We start from the raw sequence: 20,621 nt of genomic DNA, 5'->3' as shown, positions 1-20,621 counted from the left end.
AATGCTTCTTTCTAGCCCCTTCTTGCCTGTAAGGTCTCTTTTGAGAAATGAGCTGATAGTCTAATGGGAACTCCTTTGTAGGTAACTGTCTCCTTTCCTCTTGCTGCTTTTAAGATTCTCTCCTTATCTTTAATCTTGGCTAATGTAGTTATGATGTGCTTTGGTGTGTTCCTCCTTGGGTCCAACTTCTTTGGGACTCTCTGAGCTTCCTGGACTGCCTGAAAGTCTATTTCTTTTGCTAGATTGGGGAAGTTCTCCTTCATTATTTTTTCAAATAAGTTTTCAATTTGTTGAGAGCACAAATTGAAGCCTCTTCTCCTTCTGGCACCCCTATGATTCAGATGTTGGAATGTTTAAAGATGTCCTGGAGGTTCCTAAAATAAGGAGGTTCCTCTCCTCATTTTTTTTGAATTCTTGTTTCTTCATTCTGTTCTGGTTCAATGTTTCTTTCTTCCTTCTGTTCCAAACCATTGATTTGAGTTCCATCACTGTTGGTTACCTGTAGATTTTTCTTTATTTTACATAATGCAAACTTCATTGCTGCCTGTGTCTTTTTTATGCTGTTGAAGTAAACCAGTGAGTTCCTGGAGCATCCTGATGACCAATGTTTTGAACTGTGCATCTGATAGGTTGGCTATCTCTTTGTTGCTTTGTTGTATTTTTCCTGGAGCTTTGATCTGCGCTTTCATTTGGGCCATTGTTTTTCGTTTTTTGTTTTTTTGTCTTGGCGCACCTGTTATGTAGTAAGGGGTGGAACCTTAGGTGTTCACTAGAGTGGAGCAACCCATGTTGCTGCGTTGTGACGCTATATGTGGGGGAGGGGTCTGAGAGGGAACAGTGCCACTGGCTCTGCTCTCTGCTGGTTTTCAGTCACTTCCCCCACTACCCACAATCAAATTAGGCCCTTCTGGTGCTGATTCCTGGTGGGTGGGTTTGCATACATTCTAGGACCCTGTGGGTCTCTCCTACTAACTCTCCTGTGAGGCTGGGAATTTTTTGAGCTGACACCTCAACCCCTACAGGTGTTCTCAGTCAGAGACTTTGAGGCTTTATTTCCCAACACTGGAATCCTGGGTTGCACAGTCTGTCTCACTCCCCAGTTGTTCCTCCCAGTTTATCTGCATGCGTATGTGGGATGGCCCAGTCCACAAGCCACTGCCTTGCCTGGTCCACCAGCCACTGCTTTGCCATGTGTCCTCTCTGCCTGGCTGACCGTCTCCACCCCTCCTACCAGTCTGGATGAATGTTTCTTCTTTAACTCCTTGGTTGTCGGACTTCCATACAGTTTGATTTTCTGTCAGTTCTGGTTGTTTTTTTTTTTGTTTTTTAAATTCGTTGTTGTCCTTCTTTTGGTTGTGCGAGGAGGCACAGTGTGTCTACCTACACCTCCATCTCAGCTGGAAGTCAGTTTTACTTATTTTTTTCCAATTGGTATGGCTTTTATTTCTTCTTCGTGTCTGATTGCTGTGGCTAGGACTTCCAGTATTATGTTGAATAAGAGTGGTGAAAATGAACCTCCCTGTCTTGTTCCTGGTGTTAATGGAAATGCTTTTAGTTTTCCCCATTGAGTATGATATTAGCTCTGAATTTGTCATATATGACCTTTATTATGTTGAGATATGTTCCCTCCATTCCTACTTTGCTGAGAGCTTTTTAAAATCATAAGTGGGTGCTGGGTTTGTCAAAAGCTTGTTTGCATCTATTGATATGATCATATGATTTTTATCCTTCATTTTGCTTATATGGTGTATCATGTTAACTGACTACCAGATATTGTATCAACCTTGTATTCCAGGAGTAAATCCCACTTGATCATGGTATGTGATTTTTTAATGTGTTCTGGATTTGGTTTGCTAATATTTTATTGAGGATTTTTGCATCTATGTTCATCAGGGATATTGGCCTTTAAATTTTCTCTTTACTTTGGTTTCTTGAAGTTTGAATATAATATGCTTACCTGTGGGCTTTTTGGTATTTACTCTGTTGGTGTTCTTTGAACTTGGGTCTGTGTTTTGGTGCCTGTCACCAGCAGAAGGAAAGAAATTCAGAAGCCCCAATTCCTAACCCTTCCACTCTCCAATAGAAGACTGACCCCTATGCCAAATTCACTTTCTAGAATTTGTTTCTTAAGACTCCGTAAATTTCCCTGGCTGGTGTGGCTCAGTAGATTGAGTGCTAGCCTGTGAACCAAAGGGTCCCTGGTTCGATTCTCAGTCAGGGAAAATGCCTGGGTTGCAGGCCAGGTCCCCAAGTAGGAGCGCTTCAGAGGTAACCACACATTGATGTTTCTCTCCCTCTCTTTCTCCTTCCCTTCCCCTCTCTCTAAAATCAAATAAAATCTTTTAAAAAAGACTGTTAGTTGAGTTTAATTGGGACTGAGAGCCACGATCATGCCCTGGTGGTAACTTTCAGCTCCTGATGAAAATATTTATGAGGAGGTAAAAGGTCATCCAGTTCCTCTCTATACCATTCCTCACTTTTCTAAATCTGATCTCCCACTCCCAATGGGAGAATCCACAGAACACCCAAAACTTAAAATTGTAGAATTTTGGAATCCTCAACTGTTAGAACAGCAGATTCTGAGAACCGCCATATCATAGAAAAATGCTAGCTTAGGGAGGCTGTTTAGCTTGGTCTTGGAACCATCCCATAAAACAATCTCTTAATAGGTGTTCTTAGATCTTGATATAAGAACGTCCAAACCTGTAAAGAATTTTATAAGATTTTATTTGAGCCAAACTGATGACAGTTGCCAGGAAGCAAGACAAAATCTCAAATGCCCCAGATAATGAAAGTTTTGCACTTTTGTTTATACATTTGAAATTAAAGCAGGAGCTTTGAGCTAGAAATATTTCTAAGGCCTCTTCAAACTCTGACATGATGTGGTTCTAAGCTGGAACACTGAGCTGGAGCCTCAGAAGAGATGTGGAAAGGAAGCTGGAGGTAAATGTAAGTACCAGGGAGACTTCCTACACAGGTACAGAGATTATGGCATTAAATTACATCTACCACAGAAACTGTGAGAAACATCAGATTATTGTGCCTATACTCCTGGCTCTGTGCTCGGAGTGGGATGGTGACAGGGGCTATTCTAAGAATACTTTCTCTCTCTTTTCTGCACCATCGTGGGTAATTAAAAGACTAGTTCTTAATGGATTATAGTGGGGGGGCGGGGTTCAGGATGGAAGAGAGAGGCAACAGCTGGGAAAGTGAAAGGAGGCAGCTTAGAGCCAACTCTTACTTCATGAAAGGCATCCTAGCAGGAGATCCAAGATCCAGAAGGTGGCGCTTTGTGAATCATCCCAGAATTCCCACCATTTCTGGACACAGGTTGCCTCAGCCCAGCCCGCCAAGCCTTATTTTGTAACCTGTAGGTTCCCTAAGAGATTCAATTTCTGAGTCTAAGAATCCAGACACATGAGAAGGACATTGGGTTTTGTTTAATAATATGTATAGGTAGGATATAATACTCAGAATTTGGTTTCAGGACAGTAAAGGTTTACAAATATTTGCTTTTTTATTTTTTTAATATTTTATTTATTCATTTTTAGAAAGAGCAGAAGGGAGGGAGAAAGAGAGGGAGAGAAATATCAATGTGTGGTTGCCTCTCAAGCACCCCCGCCAGGGACCTGCCCCACAAACCAAGCATGTGTCCTGACTGGGAATTGAACCGGCGACCCTTTTGTTCGCAGGCTGGCACTCAAACCACTGAGCCACACCAGCCAGGGCTACAAATATTTGATACAAAAAGTGTTGAAAGCCATTTATGTAAATTATTACAGAAAACAATCACTAGGCCATACTTCTATAGTAGTCTTCTCCTGTAGAGATTGAGGCTCAGGGGTGGTCTTCACATCCCACACTTTGAAAATAAATGTGTGTGTGGGCATACACACACCAGCAAAGTTCTGATAAACCAACTCAAGTAATCTTTGGTTATTACTATTTCATATCACCTTAAATGTAAACAAGAGAACTTGTCAAATAAAACCCTTTCAATTGAGTTATTTCTCTTGCTATTCCAAATATTCATTTCACTGCCTTTATTATTTTTTAAAAACTTACTAATTAGGATCTAGCAAAGAGAAGAGAGTCACCTCCGTTCTCTGCCAAGACTTTCTAAAATGGTTTGGTGACCCTATTTTTCAGATGGGGAAACTAAGGCCAAGAGGGTTAGGTCCCTTGCCCAGCAGAGAAAAGATGGAGCTAAAATTTGAACCCAAATGTTGGATTCCTAAATGCAGTAGCTTGAAAATGATTTTCAGTGCTTCCCACACCCTACCAAGGCATGTTATGTTGAACACAGAGTTGAACTGAGGGAGAACTGAGGGACTGGAAATATAAAGAGGATTGTTCCCAGTGGTTTTACCTGGGTGAATTCAATCCACCTTTGTTCACATTGGAGATTATCAGTTATATAACCGCCTCCCAGCTAAAGTGATCTCTTCTCTGATGGTATCCATACCCGGAAAACTTGAACCCCAGGGTGTTCAGATTTCTGCATTACTGATCTCCGAGAACGTATTTAGGCAGGGTCTGATGCCTCAGATACAACCCCTCGCTGTAGCACCATGGAGCTGGGAGGGGCCTTCACCATGCTTTTGACACTCTGCTTGTCTTGTCTGCTCATCTTCATTGCCTGGAAGAGAATCAGCAAGGGGGGGAAACTTCCCCCAGGTCCCACACCGATACCTTTCCTGGGGAACCTGTTACAAATCCGTACAGATGCCACCTTTCAGTCTTTCATGAAGGTGAGTCTGTCTTCCTCTCTTAGGGCTGGAAACAACTAATTCTATAGACAAATACATGTATGACCTTCTAACTTCTGAAACACAGACTCTTAGAAACACATACATTATGTACCTCAGAATTCTGAAAGGTCAGATTCTTAGACTCTTGGAAAGACACACTCCTAGCACATTGGAACTTAAGACTCTCACAATCTTAGGACTTTGGATTCACAGTACCTTATATCCTTAAACACAATAACTCTTGTAGGCTAGTTATCTTAGAACTTTGTGACTGAATATCATGAAATCTTAGGACTCTAGAAATTTAACATTTTGGAGAGAGAAGCATTGATCTTGGTGTTTATCTCATCCAGGTCCATCATTTCATCCAGGTCCATCATTTCACAAGCCTTCCACGAAGGCTTGTGGAGTCATTGAGGAGTCTGGCCCAGGATCACAAGAGTCCAAGATTTATCTTTATCTATTATTCCCACCTTTGCATTCCCTTGAAATCTCCACCTCCTAAAATCCTTCATTGATCTATACTTAGTGCTCCAATCAGCCTCATCCTCTTATGTCTTCTTTCACTCCAAGCTCAGGGAGAAATATGGTCCAGTCTTTACCGTGTACATGGGTCCCCGGCCAGTAGTTGTTTTATGTGGACATGAAGCAGTGAAGGAGGCCCTGGTAGACCGAGCAGAGGAGTTCAGTGGCCGTGGAGAATTGGCTTCAATAGAGCGAAACTTCCAAGGTCATGGTAAGTAACAACAACCAACAATGAAACAAAATGATTATAATGTACTTCCTAAGTCTCAGGTTCTTTGATAAATACTCTACATGAATTATTGCACTGATTCCTTTGAGAGAGCTATTAACATCTTACTAATATTGCAAATAAGGAAGCTGAGGGTAAGAAAGGTTAGGTAATATCACACAGTAAGTGGTAGAACCATTCTACTTTGGACCTAACCATCTGACTCTAGGATATCTGCTGGATTAATTTTGTTCTCATTTTTAATGGATTAGTGACACTGTGTATCCACTGAAGTCCTCATAGCCAATCAGACCCAACCCATAGGTCTCTGTCCCCTTGATTTAGGTAGATACCTTTCCAGTGTTACATATACATCCATCTCTAACTGCCTACACCTTTCAATTCCAAGCAGCTTCACACTATTCTTTTTATATACCCCTATGCTTTTCCTTCAATTCATCCATTTTCCATGATCTGTTCATCCACCAAAATTTCATTCATTAATTAGATTTTCTAAACAAATATCTTCCTATCCAATATCTGTGAATCTATCAATTAACTTTCCATTTATCCCTCTATCCATCATTTCATTCTTCCATTCATTAACCATACCATCAGTAATCTATCTATTAATCTTTCTGTCCATAATTCATCCTTCCAACCATTTATCCACCTATCTCAAACCATCCATTAACCGTTTACTCATTCATTAAGTCTTCCATCCATCCATGTATCAGTCATTCCTGTCATACAGTCTTTCTCCCTTTTGATAATCCACCAAAATCATCTCATTACATTTCCAAACATTAATTCACCAATCCATGCATATCTGATAATTTATAAACATTTCTTATTACAGGATAACTGCTTTTGTGTAGGTATATTGTTGTACAGGTGTGATATTCTATGTGCATGTATGTATACGTCTAAAGAATCCAAATGGGCCCTGGCTTGTGTGGCTCTGTTGGCTGGAGCATTGTCCTGTAACCAAAGGGTTATGGGTTCAGTTCCCAGTCAGGGCACATGCCTATATTGTGGGTTCAGTCTCTTGTCTGGACATGTACAACCCCCAGTCCAGGTGCATGTGGGAGACAACCAGTTGATCTTTCTCTCTCGCATCAATGTTTCTCCCTCTCCCTTCTTCTCTCTCTAAAAAGCAATGAGAAATTGTTCTTGGGTAAAGATTAAAAAACCAGAATCTAAATGGTATATAGGAAACAGAAGTAGTCTTCTCATTCCAGAGAACTATATATAGCATTCTGTCTATACTTCCCTCTACATTTCTATGTATCCATCCCATTCATCCAGTTCCAGGTCTTTATCCTGTAGGAAACCCCTTTATCTCCTTAATCACTCCTGGCCTGATTCCCTTTCTCCACCTCAGTCCTAGGCTGTTTTTGAGGGTCCTGCATGTAGGAAACACTAGTCTCCCCATCAAGCCTGGGGGGCTGGGAGGGGCTTCCCTAAGAGCAGAGCCTAGAGCTTTCATAATCTGTCCCCATCCTTGTCTAGTAAAGAGTTGGACACAGGAAGGGGAGAGGAGGCAGAAGCCTGACACTGAGATTCTGGCAGGTGTAGCTCTGGCTAATGGAGAACGATGGAGAATTCTTCGACGCTTCTCCCTGACCATTCTTCGGGACTTCGGGATGGGAAAGCGCAGCATTGAGGAGCGGATCCAGGAGGAGGCTGGCTTCCTACTAGAGGAATTACGGAAGACCAAGGGTATGGGGGCCTCAAGGGGGAGTATTTACAAGGTGACTGGGTGGTGGTAGAGAGCTCAGTCATGAGAAGAAAGGCCTTGGTGGCAGAAAGCTCTGAATGGGACAGGACAAAAAAGACAGGATTTACTGAGATTTCTAGCCAGGTTCCATATTAAAACTTAACATGAAGGACCCTTAGAGACCACTTGTCCAGGAACTATAATAAACAGATCTCAGGGAGTTTGTAAGTTCCTGACATCATAGGTGGACTTTGGCAATATGTCAGTGTGTGCCTTTTTCTGGTAACAGGACCAAATTTAATTACATGTATACCTAAATACACACACACACACACACACAATTGTAGTAAAAAATTACATAACATAAAATTTTACCATCCTCACCATTCCTAAAGGTACTTTTCAGTAGTTTTAAGTATATTCATATTGTTGTAAAATAGAGCTTCAGAAAGTTTTCAACTCGAGGATCTGAAACTCTATACTCATTTCATTATATTTTTAAAGGAATTCAATCCCCACCCAAAAATAAGATCTGGGACCACTGAATCTAGAGAAAAAAGACACAGAGGTTGAGAAAAATGAAGATGAATAGTTAAGAGACAGAAATAGTGATGATTTCTCTAAATCAGAGATTCCTTACCTGGGCTCCATGGATGCTGAATAGTCTACATAAAGGCTTTGAATGTCCATGTACCCCCAGAAATTATTTGCAAAATTGTATATTTGTGAATATGGGCATTGTTCTTAGAAAATCATCACCAAATTCACCATCCTGACAAGCATCCTGGTTTACAGATGGCACAGCTGAGGCCAATGGGAAGATTTTCTTAATAGGTCAAATGGAATTATTGACAGAGATAGACAGGCTCCAGCTATCCATTTTTGTAAAATGTACCCTTTACCACAGCTCCTTTCCCAAATCTGTGACTCTCCAGCACAAACACAATTAAGTACCAATACCAAAAAGTAATGATTAAACTCCACCAGCTGTTTACTACATGGCAAAGATTGTGTTAAGCATTTTAGATGGATAATTATATTGAATCCTCATGAAGCAGTGAAGTGGTTACTAAGCTAATTTGCATATTGGGTACCAACTCAAAACACAAAAATGAAATAACTAAAGCATGCTATTAGACAGTGGATTCAGGACTCATATCCATGACTGGATCATTCCACACCACATGTTCCTGATTATTGCCTCCAACATAGACAATTTCCACCATCCAGGTGCCCCCACCGAACCCACTTTCTTCCTGAGCCGCACTGTCTCCAACGTTATCAGTTCTGTTGTCTTTGGGAGCCGCTTTGACTATGAGGACAAACAGTTCCTGAAGCTGCTGCAGATGATCAATGAGAGCTTCATTGAGATGAGCACACCCTGGGCACAGGTGCCTCCCAGCCACCTCTCTGTCTACCCCCAATCTCAAATAACTAACTACCTGCCTATCTTGCATAATAGTCCCCACAATCTCGGGAGGCAAGTATCAATATGCCCTGAATCTCCAAGAAGCAAATGGACTCACCTAGTCCTAGTGCTAGATGTTGAGTCCAGCTATCTAACTCCAGACTCAGCCCAGGCTGGCCTTGGGTGCTCATTGCTGACAAACGCCCTTTGCTTATTCCCAATAGCTATATGACATGTATTCCGGAATCATGCAACATCTGCCAGGAAGACACAATCGCATCTACTACTTGGTAGAGGAGCTCAAGGACTTCATTGCCTCTAGGGTCAAGATCAATGAGGAATCCTTTGACCCACAGAACCCTCGAGACTTCATTGACTGCTTCCTCATCAAGATGCATCAGGTACCTCATCCTCTTTCCCCAACCCTTTCTTATCATCTCCTCAATCTTTAGTACCTGGAACTTTTTAACTCATTTGTAGACATGGTAGAGATAAAAAAGAGGTGACAAGCATTGTTTCTCATGGTGTACTTTTATTTATAGATGAGATCTAAAGACTGTAAAGGCACAAACTATTAAAGTTTTAAAATAAACTTTGAACATAAAAAAATTTAAGAACATGGAAACATAAAACCTTACACCTTTCTAATCACGTATAATTATAACTGCCAGAGGCAGATGTAGAAAAGTAGGATGAGTCTTTAGTCTTAGAATTTGAGAAGCTTAGACATATAAAGTTTTTAAACTTAATAAACTTAAAAGTCATAGAGATGTAGAAATTAGAGGATTAATACTTCTATATCATAGATTCTTAGAACTACATATTTTAATGTAAAACAGCAGCACTTGAAAGTTTAAAACAGGCACGTCAAACTCATTTTCACCAAGGGCCACATCAGCCTCATAGTTGCCTTCAAAGGGCTGAATGTAATTTTAGGACTGTATAAATGTAACCACTCCTTAACAGTTAAGCGAGAGCTCAGGCACTGCTGCAGGGGAGAAGCAAAGTGCTGGGCGGGATAAAACAAGATGGAGGGCTGGATTCAGCCCATGGGCCTTGTGTTTGCCACCTGTGGTTTAAAATTACATACCCTAATGTCATTCAACATTCAAATCTAACAAGGCAATCTCTACTTTCTTCTCTTCCTACTTTTCTCATTGTTCACTCCACTCCAACCAAACTGGCCTCCTCCTGGCTGTTCCTCTAACATACTAGCCGCACCCTTGCCTCGGGACCTTTTCTTTGGCTGTTTCTTCTCCCAGATATCCACTTGGTTTTCCCATTTATTGTGTTTTCACAAAGGCCTACCATATACAAAGGCAAAAATAAGAAGATGAAGACAAAAAAGGTGATTCTATTTCTTTTTTGCTGTCATTTTCAGGATAAAAATAATCCCCACACAGAATTCAACCTCAAGAACTTGGTCCTCACCACGCTCAACCTCTTCTTTGCTGGCACAGAGACTGTGAGCTCTACACTACGCTATGGATTTCTACTGCTGATGAAGCATCCTGAGGTGGAAGGTGAATGTCCACTTGAGCTGCTTTACCTGACTCCCACTCCCAACAGGAAAGCAGACATAACCTTGAAACCTTAGAACCCTATGGCCTTAGACTCTTCAACACTTCAGAATCTCAGGACACAGAATCTTGGAATCTAAGGCTTAGAAGGCCATTTAATTTGATCTTCTACTTGGTGCCTGTGTTGGTTTCCTATGGCTGCTGTCATCAACTGCCAGAAACTTAGCAGCTTAGAACAACATAAATCTGTTATCACATAGTTCTAGAGCTCAGAAGTTCGTATAGGCTTTCACTCAGTTAAACCAAGGTAGAACCTGATTCCTTGACTCTTCCAGGTTCTAGAGCTGTGTTCCTTGCATTCCTGAGCTCATGATCTTTCCTCCACCTTCAAAATCAACAGCAAAGATCTTCAAATCTCTCTTGATTGCGTTGTCACATCTCCTTCTCTGACTCTGACCTTACTGCTTCCTTTTTATACAGACACTTCTGATTATATTAAGAGCCAACCTTGTTAATTCTGAATAATCTCCCTATCTCAACATCTTTAATTTGATTATATCTGCATAGTCCCTTTTGTCATAGAAGGTCACATTGACAGGTTCCAGTGATTAGGAGGTGGATAACTTTGATGACCATTATTTAGCTGACTATAGTGCCAGAATCAAATGGACTCCATCCCCAATAAATAGGAATCTGGTCTGGTTAAGTAACTCTAGCAATGAGGAGCTCATTACTTGCTTAAGGAAAATCTCCAATTACAGCCTCTCTTCCTTCTTATGCACTTCAAAGTAAGCCAGCAAATTTTCCTATTACAGATGAAGGGAAAGACTAACTTGTTTCCACTCAAACTCTACTAGTCTCTCTTCCGTTGTCCATGACATCTTTTGCTAATCTAAGAGTTCAGATATGTAATGGATACTTTCTATGGACCAGGAACTGTTCTAGTTACTTACATACTGGATTTTATGTAAACTTTGCAATTCTAAGAGCTTGTTAGACCATTACATCTACTTTGAAAATGAAGAAAGAGAGTCTCAGAGGGTAAAGTCATTTGCCCCAAGGTTACTCATCCAGGAAGTGCAGAGGGGTGACTGCGCCTACAATGTTCTTAACACTGTCACATAATTGTGGGCATTTGCTTCAAACCTAGCCTAGTTATCTATTGTGCCTCTTTCCCATCCTGTTGAAACTCTGTGTATGAATGTCCAGCTGTGACCAGGACACTGCCTTGCTTATCAGCCTCCACGGCTCCTTGGTTTTTTCAAGGTGAAGACCAAATAGCCCAAATGTCATTTAAGGCCCTAAGCTCTGTGCCTCCCAATGACCTGATTAGTATTTACTAACCCCACCAATGTGTCACATGTTAAAAATAAAGAGGCAATCCAAACACACATGGCCTGCTCCCTCAGGATCTGCAGATACTTAAGAAACAAACCATGACCCATCCCTGACCCCAAGAAACACATCCTGCATCCTTGTCTGTTATGTTTTTTGGCCCCTTCCAGCAAAGATCCATGAAGAGATTGACCATGTGATTGGACCACATCGGATACCAAGTGTGGATGACCGAGTCAAGATGCCCTACACAGATGCTGTGATCCATGAGATACAGAGACTGACAGATATTGTGCCCATGGGTGTCCCACATAATGTCATTCGGGACACTCATTTCCGAGGCTACCTTCTGCCTAAGGTGGAGTACACTCTCATTGGCAGCCCTTACCCTCCACTGCACCCCTCTATCCTGCTGGTTCCTTATCCCATGCTCCAACACTGATTTCTCCTAACTACCTCCATTTTCACCCCAGGGCACTGATGTGTTTCCCCTGCTTGGCTCAGTTCTCAAAGACCCCAAATACTTCCGCTACCCAGATGCCTTTTATCCCCAACACTTCTTGGATGAGCGGGGCCACTTCAAGAAGAATGAAGCCTTTGTGCCTTTTTCTTCTGGTAGGTGTCTATGGTCTGTGTTCCCTCCAGGGACATGCTTGATATGTCCCCCAATCATTGGTCTGTATTGGGTTCAGGTCTGAAATGAAAGTTGAGTGGTATTTTAAAGAGTCCTAGAATCCCAGAATCATAGAATATTAGAATATTTGACTCCTATAATCAGAAAATTAATAGCACTATACAGGGGTCAGCAAACTTTTTCTGCTAAGGACCGGACAGAAACTACTTTAGATTTTGGCATTCGTATGCTCTCTGTCTGAAATTTGCCATTCATATACTTTCTGTCTGAAATATGTCATCCGAATTAGTCACATGCACCATTGTGCTATGAAAGTGACCAGTGGCCAGGAAACAGGACGCAACAAACAGTGGGGCCAATGGGGGATTTACTTCAGCTCTCCATCTGTAAAGTGGGGGTTAACTTCTCCAAAACATTGGAAGGGTGACTGAAACCACTTAAGTGTGTGCTTTTGGTCTTCCCCCACCCCGTCCTCACCAGTATCTGGGACGAATTAGGCTTTTGATAAACATTTAAGAAATTGAAATAAGCAGAATCTTCCTATTTGACTTTCCTTTACAACCATTCCATCTTGGAATCTGATGGCATCCAAGCCATCAGAAAAGTAGCTGCCACATGTTGAGTGACAGATCCTAGCTGAGCAGTGACTGTAAAAGCCCACTGAGTCTTTATAATAACCCCATAAAGTGGGTGTTATCATGACCCCAGAGATGCTGAGGAAGTAGATGAGACTCAGGTAGGTGGTTGGGTCAGAAGTCTCCCCATGACTCTGCTCTCCCAGTGCAAGTGTGACTGACCCTCCTCTCTTCCAATGTGCTTACAGGAAAGCGCGTATGCCTGGGCGAGGCCATGGCTCGCATGGAACTCTTCCTCTACTTTACCTCCATCCTTCAGAATTTCTCCCTGCGCCCACTGGTGCCACCTGCTGACATTGATATCACCCCCAAGATCTCAGGCTTTGGCAACATCCCCCCCACCTATGAGGTCTGCCTGTTGGCCCGCTGAGTGCCCCCTACTGTGCCCAGAAGGAACCATCAAGGAACAGACTCTGCCCAAGAGTGCAGGGGCACCCCCCTCATCTTCCCAAATTATCTCAACAACCCTAAAAGAAGGTACTATTGCTACTCTCATGGGGCCACAGGCCAGAGAGGCTCACCTAAAAATATAGACTTGCATATCTTCTACATCTAATAGAGAAGCCTGTCCAATACTTCAGCAAGAGCCTGCAGAGTTTCCTTCACTTGATCACCTCCGGCTAGGTTTGTGTCTGTACGAGATTCTTGTTGTAGATTCTGTGTCCTATGGTGTTCCTTTGATTTTGCCCTGATCATGACCTCAGTGTGGATCACACCCCCTTTCTTGATCCTTATATCCACCACTTCCCAAAAAAGGAATCAAGAGTTCAGTACTAAAAAAAAACAAAGAGAGTTCAGTACTGTTGAGTGTGTCATGTTTATTGTGTATTGTGTGTGTGGCATCCATAGGACACTGCAAACAACTTAAAATGGCCTTTTTTACTATCTTGTTATTAAGTATCTTTTCTTCCAGCTCACCACCAGAGATTTCCTACTGGTTGAGCCACCCTTGTAATACCCCAGCTTCAACCATCTTGTTGGCTCATTACCTCTCCCTCCCCATCATCTCTTCTTTCTTTTTCTTTAAATTTTTAAAAAATATTGTACTTGTTTCTTTTTACAGAGGGAAAGGGAGGGAGAAAGAAAGGGAGAGAAACATCAGTGTGTGGTTGCTTCTCACGTGCCCCCTACTGGGGACCTGGCCCACAACCCAGGCATGTGCCCTGACTGAGAATCAAACCAACAACCCTTTGGTTTGCAGGCCAGTGCACATTCCACTGAGCCACACCAGCCAGCGCACCATCTCTCCTTTCTAAACCTGCTTCCCGGTTTGTTCTTATTATAACTTCCAATTCCAAATATTCTCCAATCCACTTTGAGAAATAGTTAAATTGCCCATAGCTCCCATTTCTAAACTCCACCAACTTGATCAGTGATGAAAGTTTTCTTTTATAATTAATTTTATTCAACCAATATTTATTAAATATCCAACTAGGGCCAGCACATTGTTCAGATACTTAGGACCCATGAGTGAACAAAATGGACAAGATTTTTGCCCTCATGGAGCTTACATTCTAGTTGAGAAGGTAGAATATTAAGAATAAGCATAATAAATAAACAAATGATATGTTAGAAAAGCAAACTAGGGAAACGGGATAGGGAATTCCTGAACTGGACTTTTAAATCAGTGGTCATGGGTGGTTTCATAAGGCAATGTTGAGCAAGCTGGACAGATATCGGAAAGTGAGTATTCCTGGCAGAACAATTTAAAAAAAGCAAGCCGAAGAAGGCTGTGTGTGTGGGCATGAATCCAGAAGGATACACGTGTGGCTGGAGTGCAGGAGTAAGAGAGTCTGTATGAGTAAAGGAGAGGAGGGTAGAGAGTTAAAGGGCCAGACTGAATGAGGACTTGAGTGAGATAGAGGGTTTTTGGGGATGCACGTAGGTGTCATGAGTGACATTATTGGCTAACTTTAGCTGTTGTATAATGACTACACTGAAGGAAGGGGTGAGGACAAAAGCAAGAACCAATTAGGAGGCTACTATAGTGTTCTTAACATAAAATAGCTTTGACTATTTTAAGCAGTAAAGGCTGCTAGCTATTGGAAAGACAAAGGCTACCTCACAAAATCAATGCGAAGTCAAGCTAAAAATATGAGTAGGAAAGAAAAAAGAGGCAGTGCCAGGAGGATGTCAGCCAACATAATGGCCAGAACCATTAGCTAAGGGCTGCTGCTGCCATTGCTACTCCCTCCACATACACCCAGGGCCCTGAACACCACTGCCAGGGGACACTTGACCCATTGCCACTGCTCTGGACGACTCCTGATTGTATCTGGTTTTGGGGTTTTTTTTGTCACTTCCTCAAACAATATTCATAGTTCCAAGCAGGATGATCCAATTAGCCAAACCACTGTCAGATGTTAAAGCTTTAGGTTTCAGGGTATGCTGGCAAAGATTTAATGGTCCCTAAGATTTAATGGCCCCTTCAACTTCTGTGGTGGGAAGCAAAGACTTTCCACTTATGAAGAGTCACACAATAGAGGATTTTCCAAAATTGGAAGAGAGTTTTGAGACTGAGAATGTAATAAACGTCAAATCCCATGATGTTCATTATGTGAATTGGGTCCCATGGGAAGTAGAGGCTTAGGTAGAGTTAGGAATGCATAATTTTATTGGGGGGTAATGTGTGTTAAAAACAAAAGGGGAAGGAAGCAGAATGGGTCAAGAAAAGTCTTCAGACTGAGATGCAGATTTGACACCCATGAAAGGAAAGAAGAGAAGCAGAAATGGGCAGGGAGAGACTCAGACCACCATGCAGAGTTAAAATTTATCTAATGATACCTCTGAAGTCAAGACTGCTGTTAGGGGTGTCTCATGTTGGGAAAGAGGTGGTCATATGTCAACCCCAGCTGTTCTCAGTTGCTGACTGGGGTTCCTTGGAAGAACATGGACTCTGCTCCAACTTAAAGTGGATCCTGAAGGTGCTGTAGCTGGAGGCTGTCAGTCCACTGCACTCCTTGCAGCTGAATGGCAAGTTCTTTCTTGAAGGAAGATCTGAGTGTCACATCTCTGTGCCCACCACTGACAAATGCAGAAATACACATCATTAAAGCCTTGGTGCTTCTTCCGTAAGTATTGCATTTCAGAGCTACAAATACCCTTATAAGGGTACAGACTGTCAACTAATATATGGTGGCACCAATTCAATGACTATAGAAATACCCAATTTGGGGTGCAGTGAAGAAGAAAACTTTATTTAGTGCAAACAGCTCAATTGTGATACAGTGTGGCTCTGGAACAGCACATCTGTGAGGCAGCTCTCAAGTGAGGAAAGCCTCAGGCGAAGGAACCCTTGGGGGAGAGGCCCCACTCTGGCTAGAGAGCTCTGCTCCACTTGTCTGCTCCTGCTCTGCTCCACCTGCTCTCTTCTGTACCACTCTGTTCTGGTGGAAAGTCCTTGTTGTTTCATCTCCAGGAAGGAAGGAAGGAAGGAAGGAAGGAAGGAAAGAAGGGAGAAAGAAAAGAAAGGCAGAATTGTGGTGCTTGAAAGAAATTTTCAAAGTAGACAAGGTATATTTGAACATGTACCAATTTATATGTACAGAATAGAGGTTTTTGCTTTCTTTGTCCTTTTCATGGTGGTAGTAGGGGTGAATTTTAAAAAGGTGACAAATGTCTGTAGGAACATGTATGTGAGATTTTTGTCCCTCTTAGAGAATTTCCATAGAGTTCAGTAGCATTATTTAAAGTACTTTTTTGTATCAACCAGAAAGGTCTCCTGACTGGAATCTGGGGACGAGGGAGACTTGTATTCTTGTGTAAAACTCTGGAGTGGAGTCTCTATCTTACTAAGTCAGGAGATGTTAGGAAGAAATCAGTCAAGACTCAAAATCTACCCACTCTAGACTTTTGCACAGAATTTTTATTAATTATCTTGAATGTATGTTATTTATTTCATTTGTTGGTTGCTCCTAGGATCATTTCCATTGGTTTAAATGGTTATTTAAAATTCCCTTCACACAAAAAAACTATGGTACATTTATACCAGGGGTGTCAAACTCATTTTTACAGGGGCCACATCAGCCTCGCAGTTGCCTTCAAAGGGCTGAATAATTTTAGGACTGTATAAAAGTAACTGCTCCTTAACTGTTAAGGAGTTGAAATTACATTTGGCCCTTTGAAGGCAACCAGGAGGCTGATGTGGCCCCTGGTGAAAATGACTTTGACACCCCTGATTTACACAGTGGAATGCTATGCAGCAGAAAGAAAGAAGGAGCTCCTATCTTTCTTAACAGCATGGATGGAACTGGAGAGCATTATGCTAAGTGAAATGAGCCAGGTAGTGAAAGACAAATACCATATGATCTCACCTATAAGTGGAACCTAATCAACAAAATAAACAAACACGCAAAATATAACCAGAGACATTGAAATAAAGAACAAACTGACAGAAAGCAGAGGGGAGTGGGGAGGGGGATAATTGGGGAAAAAGGGGAAGGTCATCAAGGAACATGTATAAAGGACACATGGACAAAGCCAAAGGGGGGTAGGATCGAAGGTGGGGCGGGAGGGAGTGGTGGGGAGAAAATGGAGACAACTGTACTTGAACAACAATAAAAAAAAGTATTTAGCCCTGGCTGGTGTGGCTCAGTGGATTGAGTGCTGGACTGCAAGGCAAAGGGTCTCTGGTTTGATTCCCAGTCAGGGCACATGTGTGGGTTGCAGACCCAGCCCCAAGTAGGGGGCACACAAGAGGCAGCCACACATTGATGTTTCTCTCTCCCTCTTTCTTCTTCCCTTTCCCCCTCTCTAAAAACAAACACATAAAAAATTTTAAAGTATTTTAAAAAATAAATAAAATTCCCTTCATAAATGATAGCAATTTCCTTGATAAACAAGCAAACCAAATAATCCCTTATCCTTTATACACATATTCATATTTCTCTGCAAATATTATATACAGTATAGTCTCAACCATTTCTACTAACCTTTAACCACCAATTTTGGTTTAATGGAAGAAGCAGAAAGCCTTAAATGTCAAGTGTTCCTGCCCATAGGTATACTTTACATATTACTTTTAAAATTATAAGATAGAAAAAAAGGATATGTGTAGTGACATCATCCAGTGGCAGTTGTATGTGCTATATCTCATTAATCTATCACCATTCTAAAATATGTAAGTTTAATCAGCAAGCATAAATTAAAATTATGTTTACTGACTTAGTAACCAGTCTCTTATATCTTCATTCTTAATTTTAAATTGTCTAGATATCCAAAAATTATTTATAAATTAGCTCCCCTCAATTTAATATTATTCTAAGCTCTTAAAGTTAGCTAAAATCTGAGAATTGCATTGAAAAGTTGAGTTCTTATGACTGTAGCATTTTAAGAGTATAATTCTTTAATAAAGACATTATTTACAAACCCTGGCCAGGTTGCTCAGTGGGTTGGAGTGTTGTCTTCTAAACCAAAAAGGTTTCAGGTTCAATTTCCCATTGGGGCACGTGCCTAGATTTTGGGTTCGATTCCAGGTCCAGGCACGGATGGAGGCAACTGATCAATGTTTCTCACTTCTCTCTCTCTCTCTCTCCTCTCTTTCTAAAATTAATAAATGTATCCTCAGGTGAGGATTAAAAATAGACATTAGTTACAATAATTTGATTCAGTTAAACACATGATTTTGTAATCTTAATACAATATGATAGTTAGTGTGACCTTAAAAAAAAAAAAAGAAAAAATAAGGATATTCAAAATAACTAGGCTATTTATAAGATAATATAACAAGAATATAAACAGATTAGATTATTATACAAACATTATTTTTACATAGTGGTAAAAGCAAATAAAAGACCCAGAGATGTTTTACAAAAACACTATTAAATCAGTCAAAATAATATCAACTAGGAATATTACCAGAACTTTTTCTTGATCAGTTATATACTAAATATTTAAAATTTATACTTGTTTAATAGTAATTTTTGGTGCATTATAATCTTAAAACATAGAAATCAAAGTCATTAATTAAACTGATAGTTAACATTTTTGCTATTTTCCCAATATACAGCTTTTTCAAAAAATATGGACCTAACATTTAAAAAGTATATAAAGTTAAAATATATAAATCTATTATTTTCTGTATTTTTAACTTTACACATGTACTTAATATATTGATATTGTTTTTAAAAATCTATTGGAATATTATCTCCACTCCATTAAATTTTAAGAGACTTTATAATTAGATCAATTCCCTCCTTGAGACAGATAGCATACGCCAGTTTGTTTCAAAATACTTTATATTTATAAAAGGGAAATTGTACCAACTCTTGCGTAAACTACAGCAGTCACATGTGGTAAAGCTGAAAAATTCATGGTAGAAACTGTGGTAGATTGATGGCAAGATGATTGCAAACTGTTTATCCTCACCCCCCACATTCATACTCTGGGAAATGAGGCTGTGTAGTTCTCAGAAAACTGTAGACTCTTTCTCAACCCCTTCAGTCTGGGATGTCCTTGCCACTTGATTTGAATCCATTTTTTTAACCAAGGAAATTACTTCTTATAAAATCAAATGCTTTCCTATTTTTCTTTGGCAATTTGTTTTATTATCTCTACTGTCTGAAATACCTCATCCTCAATGCAAATCTTTTAATCCAGCAATTACAGTTTGAGGAAGTGTCCAAAAAGGAGTCATAAAGACAGTCATTCCAGCATTGCTTTTAAAGACAGAAAAAAGGGGGAAATAATCTAAATGTACATCAATAGGAGACTAGTACACCCCACACCATGAGATCATTTAAAAGGTCAAAAATCCAAAATTAGCCATATATAACATATAATAACTGCAAGTGAAATATTTACATTCCAAAACTATCTTTAGAAATATTTGGAGTTGGAGGCAGAGGACCCCACACCCACCCACTCATCCACCTACCCACTCCCTGTGCCGCCTCCTCCCACCCTAAGCAGAGCCACCGAGGATGATAAACAGCCAGGACAGCAGTATTTTGCCTTTGAATAACTGTCCCCAGCTCCAGGGCCTCTGTGGTCCTCCTGATGCCCCCCACCCACTGTCAAAGATCCTGAGTGGGCAAGGGGGTGGTAGGGATCCAACTTTCTCAGCTATAATATATATAAGAATGAGAAGCTCCCTGTGACCTAGGACCTCCCTGTGAACAGTGGGAAACCTCCCATCATGCACTTCCAGTATGAGGTCACCGAGGTGACGGTCTCTTCCTGGGATGCAGGAAGGTTGGTCCTGTCCAACCAAAATCTGTTGAAATCCCAGATGGATTATTAGCTGATGGGAGCAAAGAAGGATTGCTAGTGCTGCTTGAGTTTGCTGAAGGGAAGATTGTACCTTGAGGCCATCCCTATGTTCCTTCTCAGCCAGATGTGATGTTCATGGCTTACCACCTGCACGAGAACTTGTCCAATGAGGACTAATGGTCAAAGGATGCTTTGCCCAAGAGCCACAAAAGGGAAAGAGGGGAAGTTAGGCAGTGCTGGGACAGAGTTGGGGGCTTCTTGCTGTCTAGGGAAGGAGGCTGAGGGGCTCAGGGTAGGGGCTGCCTATTGTGTTCTTGGAGTTGACTGGCTGAACTTGTTTTCCATAAAGAATAGTATAAACCTATTATTCACATGTAATCACCAATAGTAAATGAAGATATTTATGAACTGGCATTAGAAGCTGTGTGATGTGTAGGGGAGGACATTGCCTGCAGGAGGAGGGAGTATCTGGGTCCAGGGCAAGGCCTGGAAGGCCTGGGGCACACTGTCAGGCCCAGGCTCCCCAGCCATTGGTCTCTCTTTTGGTTTTTAAGACTTGTGTTTTTTCTTTCCTTGCTGCCTATCACCCCAGGCGTTCCTGTGAATCAGCTTTTTAGCCCCTGCGCAGCAGTGTCCTTGAGTTGTTTTCTGACACTCCACCTGGGCTTCTCTGTGG

The 20,621-nt window shown here is 41.2% G+C and overlaps 1 protein-coding gene and 1 pseudogene across 2 annotated transcripts; both read left to right on the top strand.

Moving 5' to 3' along the window:
- Positions 1–4,537: 4,537 nt before the first annotated feature.
- LOC112319966 (cytochrome P450 2G1) lies at positions 4,538–13,541 on the top strand. Of its 2 annotated transcripts, none has more exons than XM_045185622.3 (9): positions 4,538–4,751; positions 5,325–5,487; positions 6,997–7,206; positions 8,435–8,595; positions 8,837–9,013; positions 9,994–10,135; positions 11,638–11,825; positions 11,941–12,082; positions 12,925–13,541. In XM_045185622.3, the coding sequence occupies exons 1-9, from the start codon at positions 4,572–4,574 to the stop codon at positions 13,104–13,106; spliced, it is 1,545 nt and encodes a 514-aa protein (XP_045041557.1). In that variant the 5' UTR covers positions 4,538–4,571; the 3' UTR covers positions 13,107–13,541. The 2 variants fall into 2 exon arrangements, with proteins under 2 accessions (XP_045041557.1, XP_045041558.1); XM_045185623.3 differs by having other exon boundaries at positions 4,539–4,751; positions 7,057–7,206.
- Positions 13,542–19,656: 6,115 nt separating this feature from the next.
- On the top strand, positions 19,657–20,122 carry LOC112320266 (ornithine decarboxylase antizyme 2 pseudogene; annotated as a pseudogene).
- Positions 20,123–20,621: the final 499 nt, after the last annotated feature.

This window comes from Desmodus rotundus, chromosome 12 (assembly GCF_022682495.2).
Source record: "Desmodus rotundus isolate HL8 chromosome 12, HLdesRot8A.1, whole genome shotgun sequence".
In the NCBI taxonomy this organism is placed as follows: domain Eukaryota; kingdom Metazoa; phylum Chordata; class Mammalia; order Chiroptera; family Phyllostomidae; genus Desmodus; species Desmodus rotundus.
This window is presented reverse-complemented; position numbering and strand designations above follow the sequence as displayed.

Coding starts and splice junctions, on each gene's coding strand:
- LOC112319966 (XM_045185622.3), top strand. CDS start 4,572: ATGGAGCTGGGAGGGGCCTTCACCATGCTTTTGACACTCTGCTTGTCT. Junction 4,752..5,324: donor CCTTTCAGTCTTTCATGAAG/GTGAGTCTGTCT, acceptor TTTCACTCCAAG/CTCAGGGAGAAATATGGTCC. Junction 5,488..6,996: donor GCGAAACTTCCAAGGTCATG/GTAAGTAACAAC, acceptor ATCCTTGTCTAG/TAAAGAGTTGGACACAGGAA.